The sequence below is a fragment of the Protopterus annectens genome, chromosome 11.part0 (genome assembly GCF_019279795.1).
Source record: "Protopterus annectens isolate FY-2018-M chromosome 11.part0, PAN1.0, whole genome shotgun sequence".
In the NCBI taxonomy this organism is placed as follows: domain Eukaryota; kingdom Metazoa; phylum Chordata; order Ceratodontiformes; family Protopteridae; genus Protopterus; species Protopterus annectens.
Genome location: NC_056745.1, coordinates 208,208,344 through 208,235,798, shown reverse-complemented (window position 1 = coordinate 208,235,798; position 27,455 = coordinate 208,208,344). Strand labels below are relative to the sequence as shown.

General features: G+C 35.4%; 1 protein-coding gene across 2 annotated transcripts in view; it reads right to left on the bottom strand.

Annotated features, from left to right (window-relative positions):
- Nucleotides 1-27,455, bottom strand: part of LOC122815270 (leukotriene A-4 hydrolase-like) — a 231,259-nt gene that overhangs the window by 159,734 nt on the left and 44,070 nt on the right. For both annotated transcript variants that reach the window (XM_044087624.1, XM_044087625.1), the window contains one exon: nt 9,158-9,226. In XM_044087624.1, the coding sequence (XP_043943559.1) occupies nt 9,158-9,226 (69 nt within the window). The remainder of the gene's footprint in view (nt 1-9,157; nt 9,227-27,455) is intronic.

Genomic DNA, 27,455 nt, shown 5'->3' with positions numbered 1-27,455 from the left:
TACTCAAGCACAAGCTGGTAATGTTTCATTAGAATAATGGACTAACTGTCTAGTAGTAACATAGTCTCAGCAAGTGTTGTAATAGGGCCACAAAGGAATATGAGCAAGAGAATCTTGCAGATACGGTCTTCTTGGATGAAAGGTAGGGTCTTCGATTCATGCCACATAGTAGCTTAAACATAAAACCGAAATGGATTTGAGACTGTTGTAATGTCTGAAATGGTTTGTTGATGAGTTTTGTCAGTGGACATGAGCACAATAAGTTTGATACCACAGAGGTCCAAACTGAGCCAATGCAGTTCAATAGTTTTAGAATGAAAATTATCGAAAGACTTAGGAACAGATGAGTCTGTTTGCTGCTCAAACAGGTATTATTATAATAGTGAGGAAAAACTTAATGAGCGTGATCTAGACAACTTCTTGAGCTGGACTGATATGTAGCAGCTATGGTTCCAGCTTAAAACAGCATAAATAATGTACCCTGAAGGTATATAGAATGTAGTTTATATAGCATATATCATGGAAAGAGTTTAAAAAATAAAAAAGACAGCTGGGTGCACAAGTCCTAGGATAAAAAAGTGCCCAATCCTGGTAGGTCTACTGGTGCCAGGATGGGAAAACAATGACAGTGTAGAATCCTCAAGATACAGAAACATTCCTATAATGAGTTTAAGTTAGGATCAAGGGAAGATTGGTCCCCTTGTTGTAGAAGGAGGTACTCATCCACAAAAAAACACAAAAACAGACAGCAAAAAAGAGCCATAAAGATGATAGAGTGACTATTGAGGATAAGGAAGAAATTAAGTGTTGTTACTTTTATGCAAGAAGCCCAGAAATTCCAGATAGGAGATATTAAAAAAACATTAAGAAAAAAATTAGAGGAAAGAAAAATACTTGCACAAAAAAACTGTCAAAAGCTTCAAAAGCAAATTTGTGTTCATTAATGCAACAGATCCATGAAAAAACATTACATAGACAAAGAAATTTGGGCGATTTGGAAAAAAAGTAGCAGAGAAAACGTGAAACTATAAAGAAAAAAAACTTAGAAATTTTTGAAAGGTATAAAAAGAAACATGGATGTGGGAAAGAAAAAGATATCTGATATGGTGTAATATTTATGCAAAAACAGAAAGCCAAACCAATGAATAAAAAATCACGTCCAAAGATATTTGAAGAGAAATATAAGCAAAGGCAAACAAATATGGGAAATTTCACTATACAAAAATAAGAAAACAAAGGGGAAAGTAGAAAAGAGGAATAGTAATGGATAAGTTAAAAAAATAGAAACTTAAGTTATGGATTATCTGAAAAGTGAAGGATTTAGTGCAGAAAATCCAACACAGGTAATGTCACAGGAAATAGAGAGCAAATAATGTGCCCTAAGTTTAGAAGAAAATGATCTAACAGAAGAGTTGCTTAATTTAATAGAGATTTATAAGCATATTAAGACTGATGAAATAAATAGATTAAAAAAATAAATAAGACCCAAAATGTTAGAAGTGTGATAAAACAGATGAACATAGTAATCAAGACTATTAACAGAAATCAATGTGATATAACAGAAGTAAATAAGCTATATTACTGGGCAACCAAGTTAATAAAATATAAACTTTTGCCAAAACAATTGCAGAACAACAAGAGAAAGGAAGGGAAGAAATAAAGTGCCATCATGGAAGCATCAGAGGAAAGTATAAAGTAATTCAGACAAGAAGTGTCACTGTTAGAAGAGTATAGAAAAGGGAACAGATCAACAAAAATATTTAGAAAGATAGACATACTAAAAGCAATGTGCAGTATCAGAACATACCAGGATCTATCATGCACTATTTCAAATAATAAACTAAAGATATCAGCACAGGCAGAAAAACATAGAAGGTATGCAGATAAATACAAAGGAAAAGTACAAAATAATCAAGTCATTGATGACCCAGACATTTTATAGAGAATTGGGAAATAAACAAAAGGAATAAAAACACCACACACACGCAAAAAAACAAAAGAAGAAATAGACACATTTTGAAGAAATATCTATGAAGACTCTGTGGAACATAATAAAGATGTTGAATGGATAGAAGAAATAAAAGAAACAGTAAGAAGTTTGAATGCACAGGATATAAAATGGGACAAAGTAACATCCAGAGAAATTAAAACAAAATTAAGAAAAGTTCGTAAGTGGAAAACCCCAGGCCTAAGGGCAGTACCTAACTTTTGGCTAAAAGTATTTACATCTTTACATGAAGATTTAGCCTTCAGTATGAACCATGGCAATACAACAAAAGGGTAACACAAGAAAGTCATATGGAACAAAGGATCATTTGTTACTAAATAAAGTCATAATGGAGAATTGTAAAAAGAGGAAAATCTAACTATGGTATGGATAGATTACAAAAACGCATTTGATAGAATTTCAAACTCATGGATAAAGGAGTGCTTATAGATGTATAAGATACATTCTACATTGATCCATTACATTACAGTGACCATGAAACAGTGGCAAACCCCTTTGCATTTAAATCATGACAAACAGCAAGTTATTATCCCAGGGATAAAAAAATTAAAGGGGGATATACCAGGGTGATTCTTTGTCACCACTGTTGTTTTTTTAGCCCTTAACCAATTAAGCTGTTTAATTAACAGATTAGGTCTTGGTTATAATTTGTCTCCCAGAAAACAAACTTGTCTAAAGATTTCTCATCTACTTTTTGTGGATGACTTCAGATTATACAGTTTATCAGATGAGGAGTTGAAAACAGAACTACAAGTAATTAAAACTTTCTCAGCTGATATAAAAATAACATTTTGTCATGATAAATGTGCAAAAGCAATGTTTAAAGCAGGAAAGTAGCAATACCTAGAAAATTTCAATATAGGACAGGAATGTGATATAAAGGAACTTGAGCAGGAAGGAGTGAGTAAATATTTGGGAAATGATGGCAGATCAGCAATAAAATGTGAACAAATACAAATAAAACTCAGTAAGGAATACTTCAGAAGACAAAAACTAACATTGAAAATAGACCTGACATACACAAATAAAGTCCAAGCTAAAAATTAATTTGTTCTCCCAGTTTTAACTTACAGTTTTCATGTGATTGACTAGTCCCAAAAGGTATTAGACCAGTTGGACAGAAACACAAGGAAATTGCTTCACGCTAATCAAATGATATATAAAAAGCAGTGTATACCAAGATTATATATCCTTCGCTCTGAAGGAGTATGGGCCTACTCAAAACTGATAACATGTATAGAGCTTCAGTCATGGGACTGCATATATATTTGCTGACCTCATCAGATCCAAACATAGTGAAAGCTGTTAAACATGAGGAGAAAAGTATAAAATGACTTCTCTGCTTAGTTTAGCAGAAGAATTCAAGTGGTAAGTGGGAATGGAAATCAAACCAGAAGTAGTCAAAAATCAGCTGAAAAAAAAATTAAAGGAAGACTTTATGGAGAAGGATCAGGTCTAAAGGAAAAGAATGTGAAAAAGCCATAAATATCTAGGCAAGTATAGAGATCTCCTGGAGCAACCTTATGTTGATCAGGATTTGATGCAGGAATGATTAAGGAGATGTGAGTTGAAACCAAAGGATGAAAGGTTGATAATGGCTACCCAGGATAGTGGACTATGTACACAATGGTTTACAAAGGCCATTGAACATGTGGAAGAAGCAGACAAATGTAGGTTCTATAAAAAAAAAAATTGGAAACAGTCACACTCCTTGTTGCTGGGTGCAATACATTCATTGCAGAGAGCCTGTATACTGAAAGGCAAAATCATTTGTCAAGATTGTTGCATCGGGGATTGTGCAAACACTATAATAATAAAAGTAGCTGAAAAGTATTATAAACATGAACCATAAAGCATTATAGAGAATAATGAAGTGTGCATCACATGGGATCACCCATTACCAACAATTCAAAAAATAGATGTGAGAAAACTAGATATAGTGGTCCATGAAAAAAAGGCAAAAGCAGCATTGATCATTGAAATTGCTACACCTAGCAATTACAGTGTCTCATGTATGGAGAGATATAAAGTCATAAAATATCAAGATTTGCAGGCAGAACTGATAGCAATGTGGACAAAAGATACCAGGACAGTTCAAATAGTAGTAGGAGCAATGGGTCTAATTAAAACAAATCTGCGGCCATATTTAGATTTGCTACCAAAGCATGTAATTCCATATGAATTACAGGAGTCAGTTCTGTGCATATTGCAGGTGCTGCAAAGAGCACTTTTGGCTAACATTAAAGATTGAAACAATACTAATTTTATGGACCTTAACTCTACCCTAGCTTAGGAATGGGGTCCATTCCCATCATGGTATTAGAAACCAAAAAAAATTGGAGAAATTAAACCAGAAGGTATGAATAACACAAACTACAACTGGAATGAACAGCATGCATTGTATAACCTAGAAATGAGAAAGACCTCAGGTTCAATATTATATCAAAACAAGGCCATTCAAAGAAATGCAAAAAGCAATAGGCCAAAGAAAATAAGATGCTAGGGTCATGTACTGCTAATGATTCAGACTCCAAAAACATGGTAGCTATCTTGCTGCTATACAGAACAGAGATTGTATCTCATTCAGAGGATTTCACATATGGCATCATGACTAAATAGCATAAAGTTTCAATCAGATGAAACAAAAAGGTTGAAGTAGTAACTTGACTAACAACAAAAAAGCCATTTCCTTCATCCACCCCCCCCCCCCTCCATGTGTGATGCCACACCATCTTAGCTTTAAGTATTAAATTCACAATCTTAGAACCACAGGAAAAAATAAAAATTAAAAAAAAAAAAAACTTTGAATTACTGTTGGCTCACAAACAGAAATCATGTCACTAGTAATTCTATATGTAAAACAGCTATTAACAAGCTGCAGAATGGGGCAGTGTACTTGATAAGTTGAAACTTCATCCAGTTTGCACTTATTGAAAGGAAGGAAGGCCCGTTCAAAGTAGTATGTCTCCTTCTGCTGAAGGAATTACAACACAGATCTACTGGAAAGTGTACAAAAAAGGTCATAAAGATTTTCATGGTTTTTGGGGTTAGGTTTAAAGATGTACTTAAGGTACTGGTTATGTATATCCAGTATGATTTGGAAGATGCATATTCTACAATAGTCAGGCAAGGACTCTAGATCTTCAGGGGTCAGGTGGTAACCGGCTTACACTAAAAAGATGTATGGAAGGAGGAGAGGAGAGTAAAACAGAAGATGTACAGCGAGGTAAATATACAGAAGGTTTAAAGAGTCGGGTATGGATATAGAGCCATGGCAAAAAAAGTGACTTCATAGAAAGGTTCAAAAAGGTATTGGACAGTTGATGGAATAGGGTAAAAAGGACAGGGGGAATTAATAATGAATATAATAAGACTGCATTGTTCATGTGGACTAGATAGACTAAATGGTACTCACTTTAGAACAATAGATTAATGGGCACTCGCCTATGGAACTCTCCGTATGTTTATAAGAAAGAGCTATACTACATTTCATAAGCTCATTAATTATCTAGGTGTTTAGTTTTTTTTTTAAGCTTGATAAAAATGCATCTGCCAGCTATGCTGTCTTTAGTTTTCAAGTTATGCTTCGGAATTGCATCATCTTCTTTGTTTATACTGCAGTATTGAATTAGCTACTGAAGCAAAACAACAACAAAAAATATAGATGCACAATACAATTTCTCTCTGCCTAGGGCTGGATCCAGCACAAGGTGACCTAGACAGCTACCTAGTGCCCAGTGCTGGCTGGGGGCCCAGATATACAAAAATAATTTCACTACTAAAAACAATGCAAAAAATCATTTAAAAAAGTAACATTTCTGCTCCTACAATTAGTTAAAAAAAACTCTTTCCTTGGCTTTGGTGATCCTTCCTACAATAAAAAATGTCATGCTCAGCATTTCCTCGTTGGTGTATGTGCAACAGCTTTCTTTCATTGGCTGCTGGTATGCACAGAAATTGGCATGTTTGGGCAGTGTTTGTGGTAGATCAAGAGAGATAGCTCCAAGCAATAGTATAGTGGTATGGCTGACTGATTCATTGTCCATAATCCTGCTTAGTTGACTCTGGAGGTGTTTGCTGCAAAAATAAAGCATTATTAGCCATTCAAATTGGTCAGACATCTACTGAGTGAGGTTAGAGTGTATAGCTATTCTTGATGACAGAGAAAAGATAAGGTGGTCAAAAATGAGATGTAGGTGTCCTACAAGTATGTAAGCACCCCCATCCAAAAAGTATGTTATATGCAGTAATATTTCTGCTTTTAGCATAACTTGTGGGTTGATAAACAAAAGACACTATAGCATTTATATTGTATGTAATTATCTTTATTCATTGCACTAAAGAATTAATTAATTCATTAATAAACCTGGGCTGTGTAATATAGTCTAAACATATTGCATTTCAGTAGTATTTGTTTGCAGTACCATCTTTATAGCTTCTAGCAACTGCAAAAGGGTTGATATTTGTCAGTTAATATAGTCAACATTGTTTGGTGTGATGATTAGAACAGTGCAATCTTCTCTATCCATTCTGCAGTTATTGTTGTAAATTACGGTGATACAGTCTTCTCTACAAGATCGAATTGCAAAGGATTTCTTTATTTTAGTTAAAAACTGTTATTCTGGCAGTTTGCACAAACGACTAAAGTTTCAACATGTTAGTGAGCTGTTTCCTGTGCCATGAGTGCAGTGTCTGAATATTTCTACCTTCATTTACCTAATGTCTGACATTGAACAAGTTGCTTAATGAAACAGTGTTTTCTAGCAAATGGGAATTTAGGCTAAGGTCTTTAATAGCCTCCAGAACTGTATGCTTAGTAACTATGAACCTGCCGCTGTTGTTTGACAGCCATTCCCTATACCATTGTTTATATGGTTTGGGAAATGTTATGACAATATCACCAGCACACCATTTTTTTAATGATACACAGGTAATTTATTTTTCAAGGGCATCAAGTACTGCATTTGTAGATGAAGCACTGAAATGGAAAGCTGTTTGCTAGCACCGATCTTTGCATTAGTAATAGTTCTTTTAATTTGGAATTATTCAGATGGCTTAATTATGCAGAGATTGTGCATATTGGCTAATGAAATCTGGTTAATATTTCTTATGCTCTCATAAATATTCTGTTTAAACTGTGCTACATATGGCTGAATCTTATGGAATGATACCAGAGATCTTTATACAGTTTCATGTAGTCCATCCAAATCTACCATGTACTTTATTTCCTCATAACAATAAGGAGATGTACACAGTCAACAAAGTAGCTATAAGTGCTGGTCAGGGGTCTCAGCATATGAAAGTGCCTTCCTCTGATATCATCATTTTAAACAGCCTTTTATCTGGGTGTGCAGGACTAGTGTGCTTGTGTGTCCATTTGACTTCTATGCGTCTGTGTGAAATAAATTTGAAATACGTGACCTTGACCATTATTATTGTTTTTGTTTGTTTGTTTGTTTGCTTTGACACAGATATCTGAGAAGGATGAAGTCGACAATGTAGCTATAATTTCCTGGTTTGTGGGATGCCTTTCGATAAAAAATATCTGACACTGCTGAGCTGAAAGTTAAAAGTCATTAGTTTGTCTTTGCAAGACTAGTGTACACTTGTGTAAAGCAATTGGAATACTTTACTATGGTCATTTTTATCATAATCAGACATCCAATGTGCATAGAGTCAATTAAGTGGCCATAACTGTTGAGTACATATATTGGTAGATTATAAAGACAGCACTATGAGTGGCCTTTTATGGTTGAAATGATCTAAAATAAGTATTTTTGTCATTATTGGTTCATGCATTTTATTTTAGTGCTTACTGGAAAAAATGTTAAAAACTAGAACATTAAAACATGATCTAACAAGTGTTGTATTACACAAGGAATACAATTTAAAACTATCAGGAAGGTGAATCAAAGAAGACATGCATTTATGCATGGTCCAAAAAATGTGTGCATAGAGGCCTGTGGTTTGAAAACAGCCTGAGGCCCAAGGTACACTTAATCTCCCACTGGCCAGATGCATTTTCAATGAATGTGAGCTTCAAGGCTAGAGAAGATTCCTGTTGCTCTTGCTGTCTGTTTTCCATGTGAGACTGCTGAGTCTAGCAAAGGACCATCAGTGTTTATGCTATGAAATTTGAAATAAAATTTTTAAATTAAGTCCAAATCTCTATAATCATTGTTAAAGTAAAAAAGAAAATAGTATGTACTCCGCCAGGTTTGAAAAGTGTTTATGGTAATTGCAGAAAGATAGCCAAGCAATGGGACATGGGAAAGGCTGTGGGGGTGAGGGTTAAGGGGTCAGCTTTGCTTTATTACCCCACCTAGGGCCCCATTTGACCATGATCTGGCTAAGTATCTCCCAGCTTATTCTACATACTCCTCAGGTAATCACAATGCACAAGTAAACAGATTGCCATTGACTTGCAAATCTCTTTCTGTTGCAGTAGTCATCATAATCACCATCATAATCACCATCCTCATCATAATCACCATCATAATCACCATCATCATCATAATCACCATCATAATCACCATCATCATCATAATCACCAACATAATCACCATCATCATCATAATCACCATCATAATCACCATCATCATCATAATCACCATCATCATCATAATCACCAACATAATCACCATCATCATCATAATCACCATCATAATCACCATCATCATCATAATCACCATCATCATCATAATCACCATCATCATCATAATCATCATCATCATCAACAACAACAACAGCATTAGTTTTCTGAATTTTTCCATGTGGTCAGTGTAACACAAAGATATTAGTCAATGTGACCAAAATACCTAGAGCAAAAATCCGTTGTCTATACCATACTAACTAATGGATACACTGTGTTACACAACAGTAGTTGCATATATTATGATTACAAGGTGCACTTTAGTGTTTCTTGAACTTTGCATTTCTAAGCACTTAAACTACTAGCCTTAATGACATCACAGTTTATCTCATATCACTTGTTTAATAACCATTGATGCAGCAGTTTTTGCAATATGATTTTGTTACATTGTATAAAATGCATAAGTTTCCATTCATCATCGTTTTGTTAGAAACAGTAGTTTTGTCATTAAATAATAACATTATATTTGGGGGAGTGTGTATTATCAAATTACTAACCTGAGCATAGTATGTTGATTTTACTGAAGGTGTGTCCTGGCAAGGTATCATGGATCTGCAGTGAATGGCCTGAAATATGGAAAATAAATCACACCATTAAGATGAATACTGCTTACATTTCAAAAAGTATCAGCCATTTAGTGTACAATGCTGTATGACTATAACATGCCTAGATGTTGAAAAGTATGTTTCTTTTTACAATATCCAGTGTAGCACAAACAATAAAAATATGTTAAAATAAAAAAAATATATGTACATGAAAAATATATATTTCTTATCCAAAAAATTCTCAGCATTAAAAATCCTGTGTCACAAGGCTGCTCTAATAGCATGGTCCCAAGTCACATGTGCATCTTGACCCAGTAAGTTGTAGCTCTCGATGTTTTTCAGAGAAATGTTACTAGCATAAGACAGTCATTTAAAAGTGAAAACATTCAAAACATAGGGAGTGTGGTGAGACCTCAGTCATCATCAAGATGCTTTGTTATAGCCATAAAAAATAGGTACTTAAAAAACGTATCCTTAGTAGCCGCATAACATTGAGTCTCATTTCTCACTTAGAAATGAGAATGCGCTCACATTAGCCAAAAACAGTGGATGTGTCACCCAAATGCCAGTAAGGTCAGTATTTTTTCATAATTAATTTACCAAATAACATCCTCAGGTGTATAACTTGAAGGATGGAATTCAGTTTTGGCATTCATTTTGTTAATTTTCTATAGTTAACCTGTGATTAAGCTGCCACAGTCAATTGTGAATTCCTTCTATCTATGTAGTGGTGAAATCTGCGTTAGTCAGTTGTGCACGCAGGTTACTATACTACACTCATGACTGTGCAACTATGGAATTAGTATATATAGCTCTGTGGGGATGAACCCCCATGTTGCAGAAACCCCCACATATACATACATGCCTTTGTTTCCTTTGATGTAGGATCTGGAGTATTCAAGTTTTGTGTCCATTGTATATTGTGGGTACTAACAGCAAAAGGAAACTTAGTAGGGTTACATTTGTGATCGGAAAAGATTATTTGCATTGAGTGTGTGACTCAAGGTGTAGCCATTGAATTCCATTTGACTCACTTTGTGAGGGTCAACTCTTCTTGAAGTCGACACATACTGACATAATCAACTTCCATTATAATCAGTAACAGTTAAAGCTCTTAGTCTAAGAAACGGTGAACACAGACACAGGGATATATATGGCCTGTGCAACAATTTATGCTGATATAACAACCATTCACTGAAGACTTTAAACAGAGAGCATCATATAATTACCTAGTTTGATATACCACAGCCTACTTAAACTGGTAATAAATTTTCCAAAATGAATAAATAGTTATTACTATAAGTATTCAAAAGCTATTAAAATATAGCCTTTCCTAAAGCTACACTCTGTTACAATGACAGTGTAATAATACTGTTTCTCAACAGTCTTTAAAAGTAAAGATTTGACCAACATTTTGAAAAGTGTAAAAACGTTTTCCTAGTGTATCATCAATAAGGTACTTTAGAAAGTAGATTATCTTGCATCATATATATGACCACAAAATGTGAAGAAAAGTTGTAACAGAATTTTTAAACAATATGTCAGTGGCTGCAGAAATAATAGCAGTGGAGATCCATCCTATAATAAGTTTGTTTGCCTCATTAGAGATACAGCATATAACATTATTACCCATCTTTCCCCACTACCCTGAATAAAAATAATCCACAGAATTTAAATAAAAGTTTTATTTGAATCTAATGATATGAATAGTGCAGTTTCCTGGCACTAACCAGAGGTTTCTATCACAAATATAATTTTTGACTGCCAGTTATTAAGTAGCCTTGATATATATATATATATATATATATATATATATATATATATATATATATATATATATATAGATAGATATATAGATATATATATATGTATGGGTGTATGTGTGTATGTATATATATATATATATATATATATATATATATATATATATATATATATATATATATATATATATATAAAGCTAGTAACCATCCTCTAGAACCCTTCAACCAAAATATTACTTAATATTGATGATCTGACTTTGAGAGATACAGCTTGAGATCTACTTTTATAGAAGATCACTTCCTGCTATTGTAACAAAAGAAATGAAGGTCACTACAAACTGTAGAGGAACTGACAGATTCTATATAAAAGTGAACAGAAGGCATATCAATGCTGTTCAAGATAATATACCAAAATAAAACAAAACTATATCTATTTACAGGTTCCATTCAACAGACTGAACATTCAGCTGTTAGAATGTGTTCAGTAGTGTCACAATCCATCAAACAGAATGGTTATTGAAACTGCCATACAGCCAGTCAAAAGGTGTGGTATGTAGGAAGTGCAATATCGCTGTACAGTGGGAATTAGGATTATGCCTTTTACCTACTGTTGTGCAATCTCTGAGGACAGATAGATACACAGACAGACTGATGTGAATATAACATAAAGCACATCTCCTTGCACAGACATTTTCAGCCAGAAACAAGTACACATTGAAGAAATTGTTTATATCAAAACAAATCCAGCAAGAAATTCTTGGGTTTAATGATGAATCTGTTCACCATCAAACAAACTAGCAGATTAGGTTTCAGCCCCCCGCTCCCGTAACAGGGCTTTTTCAGTGCATAAACAAGGGATTCAGAAAATCATGTATTTAAAACACAAAAAGTGGGAAATTCCCTTTCAAAAATTTGTATTATTGATACCATAGTAACAAATTGTTTTTAAAGACAAATTCATGGATGCTTCAGTTGTTTTAAGGTGATAATTCATAGCAAAAATACACCTTAACAAAATAAAATAAAATAAAATAAATGCTGTCATTCAATGAATGTTTCACATCTAGTGGAATAATAATATATTGCAGTTTGTTTGTTTGTGTCTTTCGGCTTTTTCCCGGTTAGGGGTTGCCACAGCGGAACTCCGGTCCGCTAATGATTGGCAGTTGATTTTTACATACCGGCTTGCCAGGCCTGACGCACAACCTTCAATGAAGGTATGCCCATTCACGCATGTCTCCACGCAGAAGACGCTCTAGCTGAGAATCGAACCGGACAGCGTCTTACTGTGAGGCGACAACGCTACCGCAGCACCAGCATAGCAAAATTATCTGAAAGTAATTATACAATAAATGCTTATTTTTATTAAAAAATGTACATTCTGATTGGACAAACCAATCAGCTTGTACATTGTAAATCCAAGATATTTAAATAAAAATGAGGCCAGTGTGGGAGCATATGGCCCCTATTGTACATACCTCTCTCCTGAGGCTGCAGAATGTCCCTTTTCTTGTCATATTTTTGCTATTAATACCCATCATCTACAAAATGGTTCAGCATAGAATCTGAAATTAACAGCACTATGTAAAAACTGCTTATTTCTCTGTTGCTTAAAAAAAGATTCATTTTTAAAAATTCTGCATGCTGATTGGACAGCTCAGTCAGCATGTTCTTTGTAAATTAAGTTCCCCACAGGAAGAACTCCACTTTAACTGTGATACCATTAGAGAACTTAAACTATGGAAACAATAAAAAAAAATCTCAGGCCAGTAAACTGCTCCATAGAGCAGGATATGTTAGTTAAAAAAAATCACATCTGTGGTCTGAATATCTTAATGATACAAAAAAACAAAAACAAAAAAAAGATAACAACAATGTACTGTGCATGCACAGTATATATCTTTAATATCCCAGACTACAACAAGCTGGCAGAAGACCACTAAAGTCCATTTATAAAATTACATTATTTAGAAAAGGTAACACATTTTTCTCTTAAATAATGTTGTTGTATAATAGCAATAATCCACGTGTGTGTGTGTGTGTGTGTGTGTGTGTGTGTGTGTGTGTGTGTGTGTGTGCGTGCGTGCGTGTGTGTGTGTGTGTGTGTGTGTGTGTGTGTGTGTGTGTGTGTGTGTGTGTAGTAGTAGTAGTAGTAGTAGTAATGCAGGATTTACTTAGGTTGGCTTTGTTTAACAAATCTGTTTTTGTACTTGTGATAAAACCACACCAACCATGGGTAAATCCTGCATTACCCACACCCAGTCATAGATTATTGCTAAAATATACTGCAAGCCTAACTACAGTAACTCACTTACACCAGCTGAAAACATATTCTTAAAAACATAAAAAAAAATCTGTAAAACCAAATTATGTCTCAATTATTTTAAATTAGTAATGCTTAATTTTAAGCAAAATGTATATCTTAATGAAATAAGTGATCAGTCACAGAATTAGGGTTGTCACTTTTTCAGCAGTCCAAAGTGGAACACAGGGGTGTGTGTGACTAATATATGACATCATTTGAGGTATGATCACAGTTAGAGGGCGTGGACAAGCATCTGACACCTTGGACATACCAGAGAAAAAGAAACAATTGTGAGGTATGCTGGGGGTGTGAAAAAAATTATGCCTAGCTAGCTACTGAAGCCTTCCCCTTATTTACAGTACCTGACTGCGGTAGCCTACACATGCCGTACTTATACTGCATGAGGTTCAGTTGAACATATGTACACATATATATTTTTCTTGCAAGTGGCACAACACAACTTATTTTTACCTATATACAGGTAACGTAGAAATCAGGGAATCTGGCCTTTTCCCCACTGTAGTGTAATCTCAGAGTTGGTATATATAAGTAGCAGGGGGTGACGGGTCTTGACCTTATGAAAGTCAAGGTTCTAAAATGCACATTTTATTATATAAACACACACACACACACACACACACACACACACACACACACACACACACACGCAACTTCACCTTTAAAAACTAGTTCTTGTAAATCATCACAAAACAGCTACTATAAAATGCTAGTTGTACTTACCACTACAGAGCAGAAAAGGTCAACCACTGTCTTTACTTGGCTGGCTGCAGGCTGACTGGTTTCCCGCTATTCTTACTGCCTCCACTGGCTGACTGGCTTCCTTCTCCCTGGCATGGCAGGATTACTGAACACCTGACTGGCTGGCTTGCTGACCACCTTGCTGGCCTTCTGGCTAGCTGGCTACTTTACTGGCTGCCTTGCCTAGCTGGCCTCCTTGCTAGCTTGGTGGCTGGCTCATTAGCTTTCTGGACACCTTACTAGCTTGCTGGCTGGCTCTCTGGCCTCTTTGCTGGCTCAATGCCTGGCTCTCTAGCTGGCCTTCTTGCAGATTACTGTATATCTGGGAAAACAGATCTTTTTATTTTTGTTTTTAAAAATATTCTCCAGAAGAAGCATTGATAAGAAAGCATTCCACAGCCATGTAGTATGGCTCCTATGGCAAGTATGGCAAGTAGGGCTCCTACTTGTGTGAGCACTGTCCCCTCCATGAATTGCATGCAGCCAATCTCTGCATGACATTCACCAAAAGCAAAACGTTTTGAATTCCTCTGCTTCTTGATGTGGGCAACAGGAATTATTATATGCAAAACATCAATGCCCTGCTGATACCGGCACTGGTGTTTCAAGACTGACATCTAGTGAAATAATAGTATACTGCAGTTACATAACAAAATTACATGAAAATAAATATAAATATGCCCCAAGCCTAACTGCAGGAGGTCTACAGTAATTCATTTAAATCAGGTGAAAACAATGCACCTAAATCAATTATTCACTTTTTTTTTCTTTTTGTAAAGCCATTGTAATCCCTCCATTTATTAGGGTTAACTGAATATATCTAATCAATCTCAGTAAAGGTAAATATGTCATGCAGATGTTTATGTTTATGTTTATGTTGGTCTAAAGCACTTCTATCCATTCGACATCTCTAAACACTGAGGTGAACTGAAATTCTCTGCTTAAATGGACCAGAGATCTAGCCAACACAGAAGGTGCCACACCAACTTTTAACAAGATAAATTACCCATTCTGTAAAACAGATAATGCTTGTAGGGGGTGAAACCTGGTCTGCTAGTTCATTTAGTACTGTTTGGATTTACCAGTAAATTTAAGAATTTTCTACTGGAGCTTTTGCTGTGAATTTATTTGTTTACCCACACACACACACACACACACACACACACACACACACACACACACACACACACACACACACACACACACACACACACACACAGAGACACACACACAGACAGACACACACACACACACACACACATATATATATATATATATATATATATATATATATATATATATATATATATATATATATTAGCAGGGGTGACCGTGCAACCCTCCCCCATGAGAGGTGCAAGGAGGAAAGGGTGCAAAAACATTGTTTAGTGTGTGTGTTTGTGTGCTGGTGTGTATGGTTTTGGGTCTGAATTGTAGGATTTTTGTGATGTAAGAGTATCTATGTAAGTGTGTTTTTATTTGCAATGTGGGTTTGAGTGTTGATAAACTGTACAAATATATGGACATGTGTAGTGGTGTGTGATGAGGTGTATAAACTCTACAGATATATGGGCATGTGTGGTGGTGTGTGATGAGGTGTATAAACTGTACAGATATATGGGCATGTGTGGTGGTGTGTGACAAGGTGTATAAACTGTACAGATATATGGGCATGTGTAGTGGTGTGTGGCAAGGTGTATAAACTGTACAGATATATGGGCATGTGTAGTGGTGTGTGATGAGGTGTATACACTGTACAGATATATGGGCATGTGTGGTGGTGTGTGATAAGGTGTATAAACTATACAAATATATGGGCATGTGTGGTGGTGTGTGATGAGGTGTATAAACTGTACAGATATATGAGTATGTGTGGTGGTGTGTGACAAGGTGTATAAACTGTACAGATATATGGGCATGTGTAGTGGTGTGTGACAAGGTGTATAAACTGTACAGATATATGGGCATGTGTAGTGGTGTGTGATGAGGAGTATACACTGTACAGATATATGGGCATGTGTGGTGATGTGTGATGAGATGTATAAACTGTACAGATATATGGGCATGTGTGGTGGTGTGTGATGAGGTGTATAAACTGTACAAATATATGGGCATGTGTGGTGGTGTGTGACAAGGTGTATAAACTGTACAGATATATGGGCATGTGTAGTGGTGTGTGATGAGGTGTATACACTGTACAGATATATGGGCATGTGTGGTGGTGTGTAATAAGGTGTATAAACTGTACAGATATATGGGCATGTGTGGTGGTGTGTGACAAGGTGTATAAACTGTACAGATATATGGGCATGTGTGGTGGTGTGTGACAAGGTGTATAAACTGTACAGATATATGGGCATGTGTGGTGGTGTGGGATGAGGTGCATAAACTGTACAGATATATGGGCATGTGTGGTGGTGTGTGATGAGGTGTATAAACTGTACAGATATATGGGCATGTGTGGTGGTGTGTGACGAGGTGTATAAACTGTACAAATATATGGGCATGTGTGGTGGTGTTTGACGAGGTGTATAAACTCTACAGATATATGGACATGTGTGGTGGTGTGTGATGAGGTGTATAAACTGTACAGATATATGGGCATGTGTGGTGGTGTGTGACGAGGTGTATTAACAGTACAGATATATGGGCATGTGTGGTGGTGTGTGACGAGGTGTATAAACTGTACAGATATATGGGCATGCGTGGTGGTGTGTGACAAGGTGTATAAACTGTACAGATATATGGGCATGTGTGGTGGTGTGTGATGAGGTGTATAAACTGTACAGATATATGGGCATGTGTGGTGGTGTGTGATGAGGTATATAAACTGTACAGATATATGGGCATTTGTGGTGGTGTGTGACGAGTTGTGTACCAGAGATCATCGATAATGTGTATAAGTAGATTACTCAGCATGAACCCCTGTTTGCAGCTGGATGGGAACAATTTACTACCTATTTTTCAGGGAGGAAATTTGTCATTCCACACTCATGTTAGTATTAAGCCCCCACACATACACAATACACATTCTGTTATTAATAATACAGCTAATCCATGAGCTTATGCAATGTTTTAGAATAGAAAATCTTTGGCTTTCTACAAAACAAATATTTGTGTACCTCTGAGTATGTCCAACTTTGAAGTCATAGTATAAAGTGATTGGAGTGTAAATACCCAGAGTCCCCCAAATCAGAGAAGAAGGAGGCTTGCACTAGTGCAAAAGGAATGCTAGATTGTACGTTTTACTCTATTTTATCACAACAAGAACTTGTATTGACTGGTCTTAAGTGACTCATGAATTGCAACATATAAGTTTACCTAACAGGGTATCACAGATTTTGCTTCCCATTAGCTGTTTAACTGAATCACTTAGTACTGCAACTTAGAATAAACTTTTTGAAGTTGTAATAATTAATGATTCCCTCCAACATCTTTAGGAATTAACAGTTGTAAAGATGTAGAGTTTCAAAACTTAGTAGTATGTTATTAATTACATACAGGTAACATACCAGTCCAAAAAAGTACAGACACAGCAAATAAAAGTGATTTACCTTGCTCTAAGGATCTCTGACTTTGTCAGCATGTTTACTATATGCAAATTACAATAACTAAATTTTATCAACACAATTTCAAGATCTCTAAATGTAATTGAATGGTGCATCAAAACTGGTTCAGAAGTTTGAAATTCAGCATACTTTGGTGTTGTCATGCTTTACTTTTGGACTCTTTTTTATCTTTGGGTAAATATTTATAACAATTGTAAGCTCTGTTCCTACCTTGTCTTGAGAATCAGTGTCTATAGTAGGGGGATACAATATTTTCTACTTTACAGTCATTGGCAAACATTGCAAGTGAGAGGTTTATATCATGTGCCTGCATATCAGATAAAAATTCCAAAGAGTTGTTCCTTGTGGCACTCCACTGGACATTTCATCTAGTATAGGTTTTACCATTTGGATTCTGATTCACAGACAGTTTGCAGTCTAAGGTCAGCATAAATATTAAATCCAAGCTCATTGTTTCTTCATAATTTCTTTGTGGTAAATGGTTTGACAAGATCAGGGCAGACTGAATGAATGGAACCCCCTCTTGTATGGCTTTGTGACCACTCCTCAAAAAAATAGTAAAGGTCAATAGGCATGACCTGCTTTTTGTAATCCTGCAGTGATATTTATATGAAACAAACATTAGATTACATTTAACCCTCTAAAAGTATATTATATTTTATTTTAAATGTTTTACTGAGGTAGTACACTGACCGCAACTGACCATTTGCAGGTATTGTCTAGGTGAAATGATTCACAAAGAAAAAAAGTGTAACAGACTTGTACGCAGAACCAATAACTTGTAAAATCTGTCCAACAACACCAAGAAAGCATGGACACTAAAACTAGCGCATTCATTCACTTTATTTCTTGTGAACTTCTTCAGAAAACTTGAACTCCACCCCCCACAAGCATTTTTATAATAAAATACCTTGTCACATGATAAATGATGTCATAAAAGCAGTAAACTTCTAGTTACAAATGTATAAAAAATACACATAAATACACTATTATTTTTTTAAAACAATATATGTATATATATATATATATATATATATATGTGTGTGTATATATATATATATATATATATATATATATATATATATATATATATATATATATATATATATAAACTACATTATTTAAATGTCAGTGCTTAATCTGCAAGAAACACTTGATATTTATAGTGTCATTCAAACCAGGTGCATTATCTGCCCCAAGATGAATTTGCCAAAGAGATTCTTTACATTCCAAAAGTGTCTTACAATCACCCATAAATATATCTTGACCAACACTATCCATAACAGAAAAAGTGAATTTCTTAAAGTCAACACATGCAATGGAATGCCTAGCTAGAGTGCTGGTTTGTTCTTTCTTCCTAATGGCTAAAAGATGTTCACAAATTCTTCTTTTTAAACATCTAGTTGTCATTCCAATATAATAACTAGGACATGAAAGGCACTGTGCAACATGCACAACCATCTCACTATTGCATGTGTAATAACTTTTCAACCAATAAGTCCTTTTGATGTGATTAAACTTTACTGATGAAGAATTACTAATGTATATGCTCTAGCTAGGCATTCCATTGCATGTGTTGACTTTAAGAAATTCACTTTTTCTTTTATAGATAGTGTTGGTCAAGAGGTATTTACGGGTGATTGTAAGACACTTTTGGAATGTAAAGAATCTCTTTGACAAATTCATCTTGGGGTAGATAGTGCACTTGTTTTGAATGACACTATCAGTATCAAGTGTTTCTTGCAGATTAAGCTTTAGGCGCATGTGTGTTCCGCAAGGCTTAAGAACTAATAAGTTTCTGAACTCTGTCTCTTTTGGGGACAGTCTTTATTGCAAACTAGTAGAACTTTTTAATGAATGTGGCATCAATTTGATGCATATTTTAGTCGAACATTATCACAAACAATTTGAAGAAGTCCGAAATGGTATGAGTAGTTTAGACAAGCAGATTAAGAATTTTTCTTGCTTTTCATTATTCAATCATCTTTACTGTGGCATTGCGGCTAAGGCGGATAGATATGGAGCCACAATGGTGGCAAAGAAACAAAAGAAATTACGGCGGGACATTGTGGCTTATGGCAATAAGACTGCTTACAGTGTAAAGCATAACAACATATTGACTAATAAAAAGGTTAACCAGAAAGATGAAACAGCTGGTGGTGGAGATAATTTGCCTTCATGTTCAGGTTCTAACACGATAGACAACAACAATAAAACAAGTGAACTTTTTGTTATGCAGAACAATGTTAATTCTATAAATGTTGAAAATGTACCAACACCACAAGTGCAAAATCCTAATCAAGTGGTTAACACATCTGTTATAGAAGGGGCTAGCTCTTCTAGAAGTGGGGGTCTTTTTTTAGTGGACCAAGAGGGAAACAAACGGGGACCAACATGGTCCAAAGTAGTGCAGAACAAAGGGAAGGGGCAGGAACAAAAGGAAATGGTAACCAGATCTGAAACCACCTTATATGATATAGAAATTTTAAATATTTTTAAGGTGGGTTTGTCAGAATCTGTGTTTGATGTTTTAAAGAAAGGTTTTTCCTTCATTCTTGGGAACTCCATGAATTTAGCTAGAGTCACTGTAGACTTTAGACTTTTCTTGAGGAAGTTGAATTTAAAGTATATAATGCATGATGTTAACTGTGATGTTCAGGCTAAGGGTACTAAAAGACCTAAGAAAATAAGTACCTATAATCCACCTTTAATGGGCATACTTCAAGTGTTTCAAAAGTTGTGTGAATCAGGTTTTAGAACTATAAAACCTGATAGGGACATCTACAACTTAACTGATTTGCAAAAACAGGCATTGAAAACCATATGTGACAATAAACAACTGAGGGGTATGAGAGCCGATAAAGGTGGAAAATAGTAATTATGGATCAAAGTGATTATATATAAAATCTATAGAGGAAATGTTAAAGGATGAAGGGACCTATAAAAAAGTTGATTTTGCTTTTATTAAAGGCAGTTATTTAAGGTTGAACACGTGTTTATTTGACATGTTTTGTCAAGGGGAAATAGATCACCAAAGCTATATATATTTACAAGTTGAACATCCAAAAATGGCAGTTCTTATTGGTATTCTAAAAGTACAAAAAATAGTGCCAATCCCCCTTTTAGACCAATAATATCTGCTGCCAAGTCTAAGACAGAAACGTTTTCCATTTGGTTGGATTTTATTTTGAATCCAATTATACAGTCCTCTAAATTTTATTTAAAGGATTCATGGTACCTGTTGGAACTATTAAGGGATCTAAAATTACAAGGTGAACAATTTTGTTTTGCATCTTTTGACATTGTTTCCCTTTATACCTGTATTGACCAAGAAGTAGGTATAAACCATCTCAAAGGGTATTTAGCTAGCAAAAGTAATTTTAGTAATTCTAAGATTAGTACTGTTTGTACTCTCATGGAATTGGTGTTGGATAACAATTTTTTCAAATTCAACAACCAACTGTATAAGCAAACATCAGGGGTAGCTATGGGGGCAAGGGTTGCCCCAGCATTTGCTAACCTCGTGATGGCAAACTGGAAAAGCAAATACCTTATTAACAGTGTTTTTGATAAGAACATTTTGGTCTATCGTCTTTATATTGACAATTTGCTTTTCCTATGGAATGGTACCTTTGAGGAGTTTGGTGATTTTGTGTCCTACCTAAATGGCTCCACAGATTTTTTGAGGTTTACGATAGGGGGTTTTCATCACAGTTTGAACTTTTTGGACTTAAATTTGACTTTTGACTTTGAATCCAGAAGGTTCATTAGTAACATTTACAGAAAATCAGTATTTGTTAATCGATACCTACACAAGGACAGCCTATACCCATTTCACATGAAAAAAAGGAGTAGTTAAGGGGCAGCTGATCAGACTTAGTAGGTTAACATCATTAGATGCCACCTTTACAAAAGAAATGGAGACCTTAAGGTTATTTTTTGAGGCAAGAGGTTATGATAGGTCATGGTTAAAACTTATTGAAAATTAGGTTTTTACCTTAAGAGAGGGAAAGGCTTGACCTATTAGGTGTAGTAGGTAATTGCCCCAGGTTTATATATAAAAATAAAATAAATTTATATAGAATGTTGTGTGACCCAAACAGAGCAGGAAAGGGCCACCAGAATAAATCAGTTGGAGCTACCAAACCTTGTCAGAAGTGTAGATATTGTGCATCCATTGATGATACTGCTAGATTTATACACCCCATTACACAACAAAAATTTAAGTTTTCAGTACAAGCTACTTGTGATACGGCCCATGTCGTCTACCTTGCCACCTACATAAATTGTTCTGCATTCTATGTGGGTAAGACGGATAGACGACTAAGGGACCGTATTAGAGACCACTTGTACAATATTAGAACAAAATCACCAAATAATGCTCTATCGAAACACGTTCTCGATACATCTATAGACCATGAATTTAAATTCATGGCTATACAAAAGAATTATGTAACCATTAGACGTGGTGATATAGTAAACAGAACTGAGGAGAACGAAATGAGATGGATTATTAGGTTTAGAGCTGATCACTCACCGGGTTTAAATGATAGAGTTCCCATTAAACCTGTGTTAAAGGCTAGGAAATTGAAAATTAATCCATAAATTGGATATATACAAGTAGAAATGAAGTATTGTTTCTGGTGCACACATATATATGCACATGAATATACATATATGTATTTTTTCATTTATTTGCACTATTATATTTACATGATTTATATACATACTTAATAACAGGTACATACTTTGTCACATGTAAATGTTCTAAAAAAGTGATATATGGATGTGATGTTTTAAAATGTTCAAATCTAGCTGCTTATGTAATAACATAAATTCCTGCACAGAAAGTTTTAAAAAGTTTTAATATATCTGTTAATATATAATTGATGTGAATGATTTATTTATGTATAAACTATGTTTTTATAGTATTTATCAAATATGTTAATGGAATTAATTACTGTGATGACAGGAAATGATCTCAGTAATATTGCAGGAAATTGTATATAAATGCCCTGAAAGTGAGTATTTTTGTAACGGCCTGAGGAAGCCTATGGGTGAAAGCGCCAGCCAATTTTATTTTGCCAAATAAAATTCTTAAGGAAAGAAATACGAGTGTTTACCCTTATTATCCATAGCGAAGTGAAGACTGTCTGTGGACTGAGGTGGTTGACTTCTGTTATCGTGCCGAAGAGCTCTGAGAAGATTAATACATCTTATAAATGCTCATGTGGTGAAATAAGAACTTTGAAATATTTCTGGTTACTGGATTGTTTATGCAAGGTATTGACATCTGCCTTTGTACCCTCCCAATATTTATATTATTACACACACACATATATATATATATATATATATATATATATATATATACACACACATATATTGTTTTAAAAAAAATAGTAGTATATTTATGTGTATTTTTTATACATTTGTAACTAGAAGTTTACAGCTTTTATGACATTTATCATGGGACAAGGTATTTTATTATAAAAATACTTGTGGAGGTGGAGTTCAAGTTTTCTGAAAAAGTTCATGAGAAATAAAATGAATGAAAGCGCTGGTTTTGGTGTCCGTGCTTTCTTAGTGTTGGACAGATTTTACAAGTTTTTGGTTCAGTGGTTCGCTTTTTAAGTTAGACTTGTACACAGAGGTGTACATATCAAAAACAGAACAAAAAAGAACAATATAAAACAAGAACTGCTCAGTAGAAATTAGTAGATGTAACAACAATTATGAAAGAAATATACATTTTAAAATTTTATATGATAACATTTCAAGTTTATATCATGGTGAAAATGCTGTAGAGTAATGAAAGTCAGGGTGGGTGGGATTGAAGTTACGAAGTGTTAGCAGTTGAGAGAGTAAGATTAGAGGTTGAGAGGCCCTTATATAATGGCCTGCAGTGTACCTATAATGGAGCAGTGTACTTGTAATGGAGCAATGCACCTATAATGGAGCAGTGTACCTATAATGGAGCAGTGTACCTGTAATGAAGCAGTGTACCTGTAATGCAGCAGTGTACCTATAATGGAGCAGTGTACCTGTAAGGGAGCAGTGTACCTATACTGGAACAGTGTACCTGTAATGGAAAAGTGTACCTATAATGGAGCAGTGTACCTGTAATGCAGCAGTGTACCTATAATGCAGCAGTGTACATATAATGGAGCAGTGTACCTGTAATGGAGCAGTGTACCTGTAATAGAGCAGTGTACCTATAATGGAACAGTGCACCTATAATGGAGAAATGCACCTATAATGGAGCAGTGTACCTGTAATGAAGCAGTGTACCTGTAATGCAGCAATGTACCTATAATGGAGCAATGTACCTATAATGGAGCAGTGTACCTATAATGGAGCAGTGTACCTGTAATGGAGCAGTGTACCTATAATAGAGCAGTGTACCTGTAATGGAGCAATACACCTATAATGGAACAGTGTACCTGTAATGGAGCAGTGTACCTATAATGGAACAGTGTACCTGTAATGGAGCAGTGTACATATAATGGAACAGTGTACCTATAATGGAGCAATGTACCTATAATGGAGCAGTGCACCTGTAATGAAGTAGTGTACCTGTAATGGAGCAGTGTACATATAATGGAGCAGTGTACCTATAATGGAGCAGTGTATTTATAATGTAACAGTGCACCTGTAATGTAACAATGTACCTGTAATGGAGCAGTGTACCTGTTATGGAAAAGTGAACATATAATAAAGCATTGTACCTAAAATGAAGCAGTGTACTTGTAATGGACATTGTACCTGTAATGGAGCAGTGTACTTATAATGGAGCAGTGTACCTGTAACGGAACAGTGTACTTGTAATTGAGCAGTGTACCTATAATCAAGAAGTGTACTTGCAATGAAAAAGTGTACCTGTAATGGAGCAGTGTACCTATAATGGAGCAATATACCTGTAATGGAGCAGTGTACCTATAATGGAGGTGTGTACCTGTTAAGGAAAAGTGAACATATAATAAAGCATTGTACCTAAAATGAAGCAGTGTACTTGTAGTGGAGCAGTGTACCTATAACAGAGCAATGTACCTGTAATGGAGCAGTGCACCTATAACAGAGAAGTGTACCTACAATGCAGCAGAGTACCTGTAATGGAAAAAAAGCAAATGCAGGGTAAATCTTCTACCTAGACAAATGTGCAAGCATCTAATCCAGTTTACTATGTATTGCTCTTCCTCAGTTATAAGGAGTAAAATTCAAGTTGAAATCCTAATGCCCTGATCTAAATCTTAATGTGGAGACAGTGCTATAGAGGAAATTATATTTTATAAACTGTATTTTTTAATCAAAACACTTTCCCGTCCACTTACTTTTGTTTCCTACCCTGATCTCTGACTTAAACTTGGAATCCCATTATGATGATGGCAGAGGTTATCATAGCCCCCAGTATTGGTGGTCTCTATAATGACACCGGATGTGTTGAGAATTAGCATCCTGATTTTTATTTCTTCACTAACTTGTGCTCCCACATTTGGTTTGGTTGATCTCATATTTAATTAACATAGCCACAACAGACTGTCTGCTTGACAATCACTACTGAGAAAGGATTCATTTTAACTCACTGTGATACTATTGATAACTGGTTCAATGCAAACATTTCAGAAAATTTGCCATTTTGTTTCTATCATCTAAACATTGTTCACCATCCCATCAAATGTATGTGCTTGATATATTAACTGTAATACTTCCTCGGATGCAGCTTTTACGTCAATTAAATGCTGACTGGTGAGTGCTAGGACAGATGCAGGCCTTCAAGGACAGATGCAGGCCTTCATTCAAGTATTATCATTGCTGTTGTCGATGGTAGATTTGGATATTGTCTTACAGGGTCATAAACATCCCAAGGTTTTGCATTTTCTGTACAAAAATGGAAAATGCATATTCCCATCTTATCTGCTTTACAAAAAAGTGCTAGGTAATGTTGCCATACTTTTAAGACATTTGCTAGGTAATGTTGCCATACTTTTAAGACATTTAACATAATTCAACAGTCAGATTCTAGAGTGATAACCCCACCACCAGGACAACCAGTTTAACTGCATTATAATAAATTACTGAGTGATTTTTTTCTCTAATAATATAATTTCTGCTGTAAGTTGTCTGTACAGTTGTGAGTTGTATGAAAGTTAGTGTGTATACCCTGTGATCGTCAGATGCCTTGTGAACAAAATGTTCCTCTGCTTTGTGCCCAGTGAGGGCTGTAACAGGCTGCTCCACAACCCTGAACTGGTATGCACAATACTGATTCCACTGATGTAACTACTTTTTATGCACTGCATTCTCTGAAATTACCATTTCCATCACATGGAGACCATGAACAGCTTGTTTCTATTTGGATGAATACACTTTGTCTTATAAGACTGTATCTTTTTAATTGACTACTGATGGCTAAATATAGTGGAGTCACAAATATTTTGTGCAGTGTTTCGATAACAATAGTAGTGCTTCATACACCAAGGTAGAAAACAGGAATGTGGCTCCTTTTTTTAAGACACACACAACTGACTTTAAATGTGTAGTGCAGCAGAGATTTCTGACCAGACCAAACGTATCTTGAGGTGCAAGTTCAGTGCTGTGCATGAGTCTGTCTTTTTGCACCGCACTTGGGAGTTGTGGAAAGGCCTTATGACTGCTACCAGTATTAATTACTTAACGGCTTCACTGTTATATGTAGGATTTCATAGTATGTGTTCGTATGTTGCATTGTTATATTATTGAAAGGCTGGAACTGCGCAAAGTGACGCTTTTCACACTGAATTAAATGCAATGATTGAGTTTTTTTTTAAGTAGCTGAACAGACTTGCTGTAGTGTTCAAAATGACAGACCATTTACTTTGACAATCTATCTGGTTGCATTAACTGGTGTAACTTTTATAATCAGTTCTTCTTTTGCACTGTTAAGGCATATTTCATGTCAAGATAATAAATCTTATTTACAGGCTGGAAAGAGGGTTTTTATTTATTTATTTATTTATTTATTTATTTTTACATACTGTACCAATGCTAAATTCCTGCTTAATTCAGTTGCTTTGTTATTTATTGAGTTAGTAAATTTGTTTGCTTTATTTGTACAAGTTAGTGAAATGGACCACTAGGACCCCTTTTCAGTTATTATCCACTCACATAATATAAAGGATAATTACTACAGTATGAGAAACATTAATGCTAGATTATGTAGACAATTTCAACATGCGCAATGCAGAATATTGTAGTTAAATGTTAGATGCTCACTCTGCATTCCTTGAGACATTGGAAAATATAAAGGTCCTACCCAACACCATAATCTTGGGTGATTTCAACTACCCTGGTATAGACTGGGTGAACTACCAATGTTCCAACTCCTATGCTCAGCGATTCATAGAATTTATAAATTCAAATGCCCTTGAACAACTAGTATGTTCCCCCACTAGAGGGGACAACATATTGGATTTAATCATCACAAATATGTGCGCCCATTGTACCACACCCATTATCACTCCCTCCTTGGTCAGATCCGACCACAAACTGATAACCCTGGACATCCTCACCCCTCCACCTCCCCCAGTCAAAGAAACCATAGTCAAAAACCTTTCCAAAGCAAACTTCAAACTACTTGCATCTGAAGTGGAAACCTTCACTATTCCCTTGCAGAAGGATAATGATATCCAGGATGCGGAATCCTACACCAAGGCACTCTATATGCATCTTCAGGATTGCATGGACTGTGCTATCCCAAATAAAACCAAGACTCCTTCCTCAAGCAAGAAGAAACCAGTCTGGTGGACCCTGGCCATAAGCAAACTTTACAATAAAAGGAGGAGACTTATACAAAAAGAGGCCAAATCTCAAGCAGA